General features: G+C 40.0%; 1 protein-coding gene across 1 annotated transcript in view; it reads left to right on the forward strand.

The window, feature by feature from the left end:
• Positions 1-1,160: 1,160 nt before the first annotated feature.
• Positions 1,161-13,090, forward strand: part of astn1 (astrotactin 1) — a gene marked incomplete at both ends in the record, with an annotated part of 401,060 nt that continues 389,130 nt past the window's right edge. Inside the window, one exon of the mRNA XM_083888886.1 lies at positions 1,161-1,476. Within this exon, the coding sequence (XP_083745012.1) occupies positions 1,161-1,476 (316 nt within the window). The remainder of the gene's footprint in view (positions 1,477-13,090) is intronic.

Genomic DNA, 13,090 nt, shown 5'->3' on the forward strand with positions numbered 1-13,090 from the left:
ACTCTGACTTTTTTAAATCAGAATTGTGATTTTAATCTCAAAATTTGTCAGTTTTTTCCTTTTTCTCAGAATTCGGAATTCAATCTCAGAATTATGACTTTAAAAAGAAAAATCTGAATTCTGACTATATCTCAGAATTCTGACTTTCATCTCAGAACTCTTCTTTCAGAATGCTGATGGGTTTTTTCTTCTTCTTTAAATTTTTTTTTTATCAAAGTGTGAATTATGACTTTTCTCAGAATCTGCACCTCAGAATTCTGAGTCAAAATTCTAAAAAATCCGAATTCTGACTTTTTAAAAATACGAATTCTGACTTTAATCCCAGAATTCACAATTTTAAAAAATAAAAATAAATAAAGTCCAAATTCTGACTTTTATCTAAAAAATGTGTCATTTTAAAAATCAAAATTCTGACTTTATTCTCAGAATTGTGCTGGATTTTTATTTTTTTCCTTTCAATATTTTTTAAATTTAAAATCCAAATTCTGACTTTTTAAAATCCAAATTCTGACTTTTTAAAATCCAAATTCTGACTTTTTAAAAAAACAGAATTCTGACTTTAATCCCAGAATTCACAATAGGTATAAAAATAAATAAAGTCCAAATTCTGACTTTTATCTAAGATATGTGTCATTTTAAAAATCAGAATTCTGACTTTATTCTCAGAATTCTGCTGGATTTTTATTTTTTTCCTTTCAATATTTTTTTAATTTAAAATCAGAATTCTGATTTTTCTCCTTTTTTAAATTCTGAGTTTAAAACTTTAATCTCAGAATTCATGTTTTTTTTTTGTTTTTTTTTAAAGGCAGAATTCTGACTTGTAAAATCAGAATTCTGCTTTTTTCTTTCAAATTGTTTTTTTTTTTTTTCAGATTTTTTTTTTTTTTTTAATTTCTTTGTTATTCTTTCTTTCTCATACTCTTCCTATGAAATAGTGATTAGTATTGTTATAATTTTAAATCAACGCATCAATAAATCAATCACGTGGAAACAAGAGGCGTGTGTTTCCAGCACCGGGAGAGCCCTCCGGTGAGTCACGCCCCCCCCTCTCGCTCACTGTGCCGCTCTGAGAGGCTGAGAGTCTCCGCTCCGCAGCCTATCCGGAGGAGAGGAGGAGAGACAAGGCAGCCACAGACGCCGAGGATACGGAGACACGGAGAATGGCGAGTACCTTCACCAACATGGGGCCGACAGCACCGCTCCTCCTGCCGCTGCTGCTGCTCGGGCTCGTATGCTTCCTGCTCGGCCGCGTGCGGTGTCTGAACGGCGACGAGGACCAGGGCCAGGACACCGAGTGCAAGATGAAGAGCGTCACCGTGTCGGCGCTGCCCTTCCTGCGGGAGAACGACCTGAGCATCATGCACAGCCCGTCGGCCTCCGAGCCCAAGCTGCTCTTCTCCGTCAGGAACGATTTTCCCGGGGACGTGGTGGTGGTGGACGACCTGGAGAACACCGAGCTGCCCTTCTTCGTCCTGGGTGAGTGTTTTGTGGCTTTGTTTTACGGGACGCGCGGCTGTGCTAACGCCGCTCGTTAGTCACCCACACGCCGCCGCAATTCATCACTATTTTTGTCACATTATTACACTGCAGCACCAGTCTATTAGCTTAGGCCTGGCTACGGTATGTTATCACTGTTTTGGGGCTGAAAAACAAAGCGTTCATGTCAAATAAGAACCGGAACAAACTGTCAAACTGTCAAGAATTAGCTTAATGACACAACATGGTGTCACACAGGTGCAGATAATTAGCTAATAGCTCCAGTCACTGTCAACAGTGTGTTTGTGCTATATGCTAGTTTACTCTTTATTATTATTATTATTATTATTGCAAAAACAGGTCGCTTAGCATCCCAATGCTAACAACCTTATTTTATAGTATTTAATCATATTTATGTCTTGTTTTTTTTGTCTAACAGCACACATGTTTTGATTAGCAACAAAGCTAGTGTTGCTACAACTACAGAGTAACTTTACAGGCTGTGCTGCTGCTGTTACATTGGGTAACTTTGTGTTTATTCGTGTTATTTTGGGGTGTTTTGTGACTGACTTTACACAAAAAAGCAGCTTATAATAAATTGGAGCTCTTTCTGGCAGGCAGTGGTAAACTTTACTGGGTCTCTGTCCATGGTGCTGAACCCACTCTCGCTGTCCATGGTGCTGAACTGAAGCTCCTCTCGCAGCACTTTCATGGCAAGAAGCTGAAGCTCCGTGTTGTTTCTGCTGTTGTTTATTGTGTGATGCCGTGGCAAAGAGCGATGCGTCGTAGATGCGCTGCTATAGACTTTGACGATACACTTTGCGATGGAATTTGGAGGTCAAGTAACGTTGGTGAAAGAGGGGGATTCATTATTCAGGTGGAATTTAGCAACTTTTTGACCAGAGTTTCAATGACTGATCATTGTTGACGTGATTATTGTTGTAGATTTGGAGTAGAATTTACTTCTGAAACGTTATGCATGTGTTTTCTTTGTGTTTACAGTCGCACGTCAACGTGTCAGTGTACTAGCTCTGCAGCCTCCCATCCTGTACTGCTGTAAAACAAATTATTTCCCGTGTGCAGAGCAGGATGATGACACAGATTTAAACCCCTACGACACCCCAAAGCTTACTCTTACCTTTATATACATACTCTTTACACTCTATCTGTGTTGTTGTAGAAATGAGACAAATGTCCTGTTTATTTCATGTATATAATGGTTTGTTATACATTTAAAACATAACTATTAACTTCTGTGGCGACACAAAGCACAGTTTTGGAGATACACACGGTATCTTGTTCAGTAGTTATTTAAGTGTTAAACTGTATCGGACAGATGAAACAAAAGGCCAAACATAGTGATATTTAGGGCTAAATATATATGAATTGTCATCGTATTCATCGGCCACATTTGCCCTGATTTCCCAAACATCTGCATCACACACAAAAACCCATAACCAACATAATTTGACCTGTTAATGAATGTAGTCAATAGTGATATTTCATGTCCTCGGCTCTTATTTACAGTTTACCCCAAGATAATAGCTGGATTCTGATTTACCTAATCAGATTATATTGATTTTTGTGTACAATTATTTGAACAAAACATCATGATTTGTCTCTCTAGACGAATCCCTCCTGCTTGTTTTTTTTTGGAGAAATGAGACTAATTTAGCTTCATTGAGGAATAATTGGTGGATTTCTGTTAATCTGTTCAGTCTTATTCAGAATAGGACAAATCTTATTTTCCATTTACTAAATACTTTGTTTATACTCATGCTGCTGCCAGCAAGCAAGGCCAAACTGCTCCGTTTGGTCCATGAAATCGTGCTCTGTTTAATGTTTCACTTTTTAACCTTTATAATCTCTCCAAAAAACTCGCTGATTCCAGTGTCCTGTAGCTTTGCTGTTAGTTACATCTGAGTCGCCCTGCTGTGAGGAGCACAATCAACCCCGTAGACGTTGCACATTACGGGTTAATATTTAATGAAATGTAGCCGCTGTGTCTCCCATTTGAGTCGGTTTTAAACAGATTGATAGTGCGAGCCATGTTTGGAAATAACGGCGACCATTTGTCAGTTTTTGTCAGTCTTGCCGTGTAGATCTCCCTCTCTGACTGTGAGCACAGGGCTTTGTGTGTTTTCCAATTTAGTATTTAGTACTTGTTGGATCTGTTAATCTGCCCAATGCGTTTGCTGCCACTCTGTTTCTTATGACCCCGTCTGGCTTTTCGTCTTTGTATTCTTTATTGTGCAGACACAGCGTGCGGCCGTACACAGCCTGTAGGAAACCTCAAAATAACAATTATCAGGTAATTGCCTGCCAAACTGCAAGGGGGGGGGGGTTGTGTTGCTTGTAAACCGTAGCGTGGCTGACGTGAATGCACAGTGGAAATATGAGTTTGAATTCCCTTTTATATAAGTATTCGTGTATTGAATCAGTAGCAGCGACGTCGGCGACCGCAACATAACTGTATGTCTGACTCCACCTCCGTAGGTGGAGCTGTATTATAATGAATCGAAAACCGCGAGATGGGCGCAGTTTACACATCGTCTCGTTTATTCTTCAGGGTCAAAGACTTGTTGGAAGAAATGTTGCGTGGAAACAAGAAGTCCAACTCAAGTCCGACTAAGCGTGTACGTGCAGGAGTAATCGGACTATGAATCCCATTGTCCAGGTAGGTTAGTCCGACTTAGGCTAGCTCGATTTTAGTCGGACTAATGTGACATTGACATGGCGTTTATGTCTCTATAAGCTTGAAAACAAACGAAAAAGGTAAAAGTTTGGTGAAGATATGTTGGTGCATGGGCAGAACGCCACGTCCAACTCCAGTCCGACTAAGCGTACACGTGCAGGAGTAATCAGACTATGAATCGTATTATCTGAGTACGTTAGTCCGACTAAGACTAGCTCGATTTTAGTCAGACGAACGTGTTGACGTGACATTAAGAAAACCAAATTATTGTCTTAGTCTGACTAAAACTGGACTTTATCACATACATGCAAACACACTGACTATTGTATTTATTTTATTTAACACAGATTTGGACAAAAGAACATCAGCCTTTAAGTTTAAGTTGAATATGTGAGTTTTTTGGACATGTTCCTGATATTTGATTGAAGAATGAAAAATGTTCACAACAATTTAACACAATTTAATAACGGAAGGGTTTTTGATGTCTCTGACCGGGGGCGGAAACATTTCAGAATTCCACTTTTATTGACCGTAAATTGGATTTCTTCCATAAAACTTTTTTTTTTCTCTTCTTTGACCCAGCAGATTTTTGTGTGGTGCCAGTGTCACTTTTATAGATTGATTCAGGCCCATTTTTTTAACTAGCTAAGCAAACACACCCACACACACACGTCTATTATAATTAATGTCCATATGGATATTAAAGTAAAGATCCCTAATGAAGTTTTGCAGCTTTACGTGTTAAGTGTTGGACCACGAGGCCTCGGCACTTCTTTGACTAGTTTGAATAGTTTTGTTCTAAAAGGCCTAATTTAGATGGAAGTTAATTTGTTACAGAGTGTAGGGAAATAAGCTAAGGCCAATGCACTTTTACAATAGATGTCTCCAGACTGGCGGTGCATATTAATGAGCGTGAACTTGTGTCTGACATTTTGTTATGCAGCATTCTGCTGCAGGGAGAACTTTTAATGAAAATTCACACTGGGGAGCCCGATGGGAAAAAAAAAAAAAATCACATTCGTGGTGCAACAAGCGTCCCCCTCCCCCCCCCCCCACTCCACCCTCGGGCAGCCTGTGTTTTTGTTTTGTTTGGCCACTTGATTTCTTAAGGTGTTTAGCAAAGTCTGCTCCTGTGAAAGTAAAGAGCGCCCGGCTTTGAATTTACAATCGAGAACTATTGTTTTGTAGACGCGTCGATATTCGCCTAAACGTTGTGTGGTGGCAGTAATTCACTCGTGACGCGTTGAATGTTGTTTTGTTGTGAGCGCACCACACTGGATTTGGATCCAGTTCCAACTCCAGTGCCGTATGAAACTAAGGTAACACTTTAGATGAGGTAAACACATATTCACCATTAACTAGGTGCTTACTAACATGCATATAAGTAGCATACAAGCCCTTTATTAGTAAATATTAAGCACATATTAACACCTTATGTAGGAGAAATCTTAATTCATATCGTAACAGAGGTAGAATAAGATTCTTACTGATAATAATAAAGGGCTAATATGCTACTTATATATTTGTGCTGGGCGCGTTAATGCGATAGCGGCAGTTAACGGCGTCAGCGTTTACGCACGCTAACGCATGGCACGTTTCCATGATGACTGACCGGAAGAAGACGCACGTGACGTCATGATTACGTGACTCCCGATTGTTAAAATGAGTCTCTAAAGCATTGGTTCTCAAAGTGCGGCCCGGGGGCCAATGGCGGCCCGCAGAAACATTTCTGGCGGCCCGCAGTGAATTACAGTTGATAGTTTTAATCCAGGAGCTACTAAGCTTGTTAAATGTTTATTGGACATTACTGGATACAGACAAGTGTAAACAAAAATACTGGGTATTTACCTGGTTTCTATATGGTGAATTTTAGTGTATTATTGGGTTATAAGCTGGTAATAAGCAGGTAGCTACAGCCCCCAATTACTAGCTATTTACCCAGTAAATATATAAGATAAGATAAGATAAGAAGTCCTTTATTCGTCCCGCAGTGGGGAAATTTACAGTGTTACAGCAGCAAGACAGTAAGGATAAGGATAATAAATAATAAACATGCGTTACCAAAAAGAAATAGAATCTATAAAGTACAATATATAAAAATATTAACACTGACTATAAAATAGGTTTAAAAATAGAATGTAGAATGTACATTACAACCGGTCTGCAGAATATACACAGTATGCACATGGTATTTATAGTGTAAGGAAACAAGGCTGAGCTATTAAATAAGGATATTAAATAAGGATAAGGATATTGCACTGATGAGAAAACTACAGTATAAAAAATTTGACAGTATGAAAAATGACAATATATTGCACTTAAAAAAAATTTATATTATGAAAAAATATATACAGTATATTACATCAATGAAAATAAACAGTATATTGCACATGGAGAGTGGAGTGTGTGTGTGTGTGTGTGTGTGTGTGTGTGTGTGTGTGTGTGTGTGTGTGTGTGTGTGTGTGGGGTCTACTTAGAGCAGTACTTGTTGTACAGTCTAACAGCTGCAGGGAGGAACGACCTGCGATAACGCTCCTTCAGACATTTCGGATGTTTTAGTCTGTGACTGAAGGAGCTGCTCAGTGCTGCGATGGTGTTCTGCAGGGGGTGGGAGAGGTTGTCCATCAGAGATGAAAGCTTGGTAGCCATTCTCCTCTCTCCCACCACCTCCACTGGTTCCAGGGGACATCCAACGACAGAGCTGGCTTTCTTAATCAGCCTGTCCAGCCTCTTCCTGTCTGCGGCTGTGATGCCACTGCCCCAGCAGACCACTGCGTAAAAAATGGCTGATGCCACTACTGAGTCGTAGAAGGTCTTCAGGAGTTCTCCCTGAACTCCAAAAGACCTTAGTTTCCTCAACAGGTAGAGTCTGCTCTGACCCTTCCTGTAGAGCGCAGCAGCATGATCAGAATATGGTATAATATGGTAATATGTATATATAATAATAATAATAATATATAATATGGTAACAGAAATGTGTTACTTGGTATTAACCTGTAATTAGAAGGTAAGAACAATGGCCATAATACTGGGTAATTACCCAGTGAATTATAAAGCATTATTATATTAATGCTTAAAGGGGAAGTAAGTAGTTTATAGTGACATCTAGAGGAGAGGCTGAAATTTACAACAAAGACCTGCTGCTCTGCTCACCCCCTCCCTTCCCTGAGCGCTACGGTATCCTCAGCTGGTCAAATGTCGTCCTCGTCGTCTTTCTCCGTGTCAGCAGATGAGGTTCGTGAGGCGAGGGAGAGGGCGGAGCTATCGCGGCCGTAGCAGACGAAGTGGAGAGAGAGGAGGCGGGACTTCAGCTACAAGTAAAGAGACGCTTGATTTGTTCTCTCGCGTTTGTCCTTACAGGCTCTGGTAGAAACATGGCGTCTCTCTGCTAACAGTGGCTATGCAACCGCGGTCCGCGACCATGTTATTTTAAATGACTTTTTGAAACACTACGAAAATGAAACACAAACTATTATACAGCGACTAGACAATGCAGGAGCACATAATATGTATACAAAAGTGGATTTTGGGTTATATAAACCCATAAATACTACATATTGTCCCTTTAAATTACATTATATTAACACTTATATTACTTAACGCTAAACTGTAGAACTGCAATCTGGTCATTAAAATTATAGCAAATTGGATTTCTTTCTGTTTTTTTCCTTTTTTTTTTCTTTGGCGGCCCTCAGTCCAATGTTGGGTTCCTAAATTGGCCCTCAGGTATCACAACTTTGAGAACCCCTGCTCTAAAGTAACGCTAAACATTAAAAACAGAGGCACACATACGCGGTACACAGATACGCTGGTTATTTGTAGCGCTGCTCTTTCCCTTTAATAAACAGACCGCTCCAGTTCGACTGTAGGTGCGCTAACGGCGCTAAAGGAGCTAATGTAGCTAACGGAGCTAACTGGTAAACGGTGCCTGGATTCCGGTGTCGCGCATCTTTTTCCAGTCATTCTTCATGGATAAGCGTCATGCGCTAACGTGCGTTAGCCTAGTGCCCAGCACTATGATATATATTGTTGGTAAGCACCTAGTTAATATGAATATGTGTTACCGAAACTTGCATCATGTACTTTGGGATTAATGAGGTACAGGGCTGCACTCGGCGTATCTTTTGCCAACCTCCACCAGTTTATTGTGTGTACAAGTACATGGAAACATAATGTGCTTACAAAATAGAGAGCAGCTCCCTGTGTTAGCGTGATACGCGCAAACACTTTACTCGTGAGTACACAAGCTAAAACCTCGAAGCTTAACTTCACGACGAGCTAAGTACATGTTCCCAACTTTATCTCATCCCAGCACACCAAAGTCCATACAGGAAATCTTTGGGTTTTTTTGCACAGACACACGATATAGCACCATATTTTGAAGTTACAGATTAAGGCGGCAGCAGATCGACGACTAAACCTGCTGATTTTTTCTCTGTATGGACTCAAACCTTTGACGGTGAGGAAAAAGCAGCAAACGTATTCTATATTTAACCAGTTGAACATTTTATTAGGTGATTTATTAGCTTTTGTTTAGTGGCTGCAATCATTTCTCAGGTTGGGTCCTATTATCTGCATCGCATACAACAACGATAACTCAATTATTTGTCAACTATTTTGATAATCGATACGAAGCTTTTTTCTTGATTAAAACAAGATTTCTGATTGTTTTAGCTTCTTAAATGTGAACATTTTCTTCGTTTCTTTGCTCCACATAAACAAAGAAATCCTTAAAACTGAATAATTTTGGTTTGTGGACAAAAACAAGACATTCGAGAACATCGTCATTTTCCAGGTTTGACAAACACTTCTGACATTTTATGGATCAAAGGATTCGTCGAGAAAATAATTGACAGATTAATCGATTCCGAATAATTTCCGAGACGGACAGAGAGATATATACGCCTCACCTTTTACAATAGCTCATATTTTTCTTTGCCAAATTGCCTCCCTGTGTATGTAAGCATCAAAGAGGCAATTTAAAGACGGGGGGATTCTGTGACTGACGGTAAATTTCCAGCTGCAGGACGGCAGCCTCTCGTTAGTGTCAGAGAAGCAAGGATATGCCATTAAGAATTTACCCCTTTTTGCTGTTGTGTCTTAAATTGTTGCGCCACGTGAGGTAATAGCGTGATATGCACATCTGGTGCCAGAGGCTCGTGGAGGGAAGTCGGCTCTCGACCGTTTCCCATTCAAGTTTTCTCAGGGCTTTTGTTTGGATCAATAATGTGGCTGACGCAATCTCGCAGGCTCCATGCAACAGAAAGTTTTATACGGCTGCCAGTGAAACGGCGATTAAACCTCCAGTGGCGTTTTACACGAATCCTGAGTGCCTTGTGCCCTTCGTAAACTTCTTTTTTTGGAGGGGATTCAGTGCTGACGGGACAAACCAGTGCTGCAGTAAGTTTCAGAATGAAAATCACTTTACCTCAGTCCTTGACTTGTGATTACTTGTTTTTTCCCCTGTCTGACACAAGTGCAGTGTAAATAAGCAGTATATACAGTAGGGGTAGGGGTCAACATATAGAATTTGGCGATTTAACATTATTTAATGAACAAATTAATTGTGAAAAATCCTACACTTTTAACTTTTCACGGATGTTTAGTTTTCTTTACTTCGATATCATAATGTATCGCGATGTACTTATCTTGCAATATACAGTATTAATATCACATATTGTATTGTATGGTAGGGTGAGGTACCCCTTGTTTTCCACCCCTACCGTGAGCCCTGCATTAATTTGAGTAGCTCTCATGCACTGGAGTTAAGAAAATTTGACGATTTGTGGACAAAACAAGACATGTTTTTTTTTTTTTTTCACATTTTCTGACATTTTATGGATCAAATGATTATAAATAAAAATAATTGACAGATTTATCAATTACGAAAATAATCCTATGTTGCAGCTCTAATCGTAATATATCGCTATATCGTCCATATATCGTCTTGCAATATATTAATTTCTCGTGTTGCGTTGTATTGGTATCGTGAGGTACCCCGTGATTTTCACCCCTACTGTGGACCCTGCATTACTTCCACTAGCTCTCATGCACCAGAGTTGAGAACATTCAATGAATATTTTCGAAGAGCAGCTGAAGGTGTCATTTTTAGAGCTGAAACAATTAATCGATTACCAAATCAATCATCAACTATTTGATAATCAATGAATCGATGTGAAGCTTTTTTCATTATTAAAACAAGATTTCTGATTGTTTTAGCTTCTTAAATGTGACTATTTTCCAGTTCTTTGCTCCACATATCATTTTTATTTTTTTAATTCTTGTTAATTTCACATATTGGTATCGTGAGTTCCACCCCTACTGTGAACCCTGCATTACTTCCACAAGCTCTCATGCACCGCAGCTGAAGGAGTCTCTAATCGTTTATATCAGAGAACCAATTAGCTCCAAACAAAAATATATATAATTAATTTGCACCTCATGACTACGGAAACATCTCCAGATATATCGTAGTGTATCGCTATACGATTGCGTTGCAATTTATTGATTATTGTGATGTTATTGGTATTATCGTGGACCATGTATCGTGAATCATATCATGAGTTATCCTGTGATTCCCACCCATATACAGTAATGTATACATAGGCAATAGTCCTGGTTGCTCTTGCTGCTTTTACGATGTTCTCCAAAGTTAGAGGTCAAACAATATGGGTTTTTCTACGGCTGATGTCGATGCAGTCGATGACCTCTAATGATTTTTTTCTGGCTCATATTTTTTTGGCCTATTTTATATATATATATACATATATATATATATATGACAAATAGTTTTCAAAAAGTGCTTCACTTTAGTAACCAGGCAGAACCTTCAATGAAAATAATGCAGATTGATTTGTCAACTATGGGTTCAAACATAGGGAAAATAACTGTATATTGTATAATTGTCATTTCCACTGATGTGCTACATGCGGTGAAGTTCTTTCCTCACCATTTCTGGAAACTCTGCTGGGATTATGACTCTTCCTCGGTGCACTGACGAAACTTTAACTGGAAGTGATGTGAAGTGTGTAAATGCTAAAGAAAAGTCAGTCGACTGGTATGGATTCCCAACCCCCCCAGTATGGATTTTGACACCGCTATGAGCTGAGCAGTCGTGCCCTCACTGATGCAAAGTAGCAGCGATGTTATTACACAAGTCGGTGGCAGGCAGCGAAGCACTAAACCCCGACTGTAGTCCACTAGAAAGAGAGCGAGCGAGCGCTACAGAGAGAAAGAGATTTGCTGCAGACTGCATTCATCACACTCACTCATCTGGAGAACAGACAGTATCTGAGAACACATTCTGCCGTCTTTGGTTATGAAGCCAAAGAAAGAAAATGCTACTGCAGTGTGTGTGTGATTTTTTTTTTTTTTTTTCATTCCAGAATCAAATACGGGACTGCACAATATAGTGTATAAGTTTAGTTTGGCACTGTAGGGGCACAAAAAGTCACAAAATCGACTAAAGTAGACTTATTATACCCTATTTCTACAAGTAAATGTAGTTCCCTGGTGTCCTAATGAACATGTCTGTGACATGTTTTGGTCAAAATACCTTAAAGCAGAAGTAGACCGGAAGTTCCTATTATCGCTGGTTTTTTTTGTGTGTATCTGCGTCATTACCTTGTTTATGAAGCCTGAAGGTTCGAAACAAACAGTTCAGCCACTGCTGAGAACGTTGTGTTTATTGTAATCTCGGGGCTCAACGAGATCACTGAAAATCCCGTAATAGTTACGTAAGCAGCGGTTCTCCTGAACAACCGATCGTCCTGCTCCGGGCACTAGTCCGGGCACATCCGGTTGTGTACATTGAACCGCAGAAGAAGAATAACGTCCGTTGTGGAGGTGTTTCACGAGCGACAGTGTCTTCTGACTCTGGGTCTGACTCCGGTTTAAAGTCATAAATGGGACTGCGGCGGGGAGTCATGACGAAGCTATTTTTAAACACTGTTAAAACAATGTTTTGATAATGAGGAGCAGTGCATCCGCCGTTCCAGAGGGGGGCGCTGCGCTTCTGAGAACGGATGTGCTGGATAGTACTGGCCAATCACAAGACTCTGTCTTCTGGGGGTGAAAGTTCATTTTGAAACATCGCGGCTGAAAAATACTGTCAGAAAAGAGGATTTCTATCGGCTAGTTTACAGCAACTAGGAGGTCTTTGAGCATAAAAACAAGTTAATATATGTAAGTAGACCTCCATAACTAACATATATGTGCAACAGGACCACTCTATGTGACCTTTAAGGATGAAGCACCACAGCAGTTCAAAACAGCCCTGTTCAGAACGCTCGCTTTTGAGCGCCTGTCTCTTTAAATGCAAATGAGACACAGGAAACTACGTCAGCATCACTGAGGCTAACGGCAGCTAACAGCAGTTAGCATAGGACTGGGCGATATATATCGAAAATGTATCGTTATCGAAATTTACGACGATAATCGACGTCATTTTGCCGTTGTCGATACATTCGATAATTCAAAAAAAAAGAAAATTAGAAAAACAAAACAAAGGTTGTTTTTGGCTGTGTGTGTAGGTAGGGAGGCTACCTGTAGGTTCATGTCCCTGTAAGACACTCGGACGCGTACATCAGGCAATTATGCAAATTAGGCGACGACGCCATTTAGCAACTTCAAACTTATCGTTCATTTATCGTTATCGAGGTGAGCCGCTCAATATATCGTGATATTGATTGGAGGCCATATCGCCCAGCGATCGCCCTAAGTTACCATTTGGAAAAGCCATCATATTCTGACTCTCGCCGGCACATTGCCATCATATATAAAATGTAAATCCTCTGAGGCTGCACGTTTGTGTAGAACTCTGTGCTGCACTGTGCAGCCAAGAATAGAACACTTCTGTATACTATCACCCTCGCCTGCACTCTCGTGTTTTTTAGGTACAAAGTGGAGCTCCGCGAGACA

The sequence above is a fragment of the Microchirus variegatus genome (assembly GCF_963457635.1).
Source record: "Microchirus variegatus genome assembly, chromosome: 5".
In the NCBI taxonomy this organism is placed as follows: Eukaryota; Metazoa; Chordata; class Actinopteri; order Pleuronectiformes; family Soleidae; genus Microchirus; species Microchirus variegatus.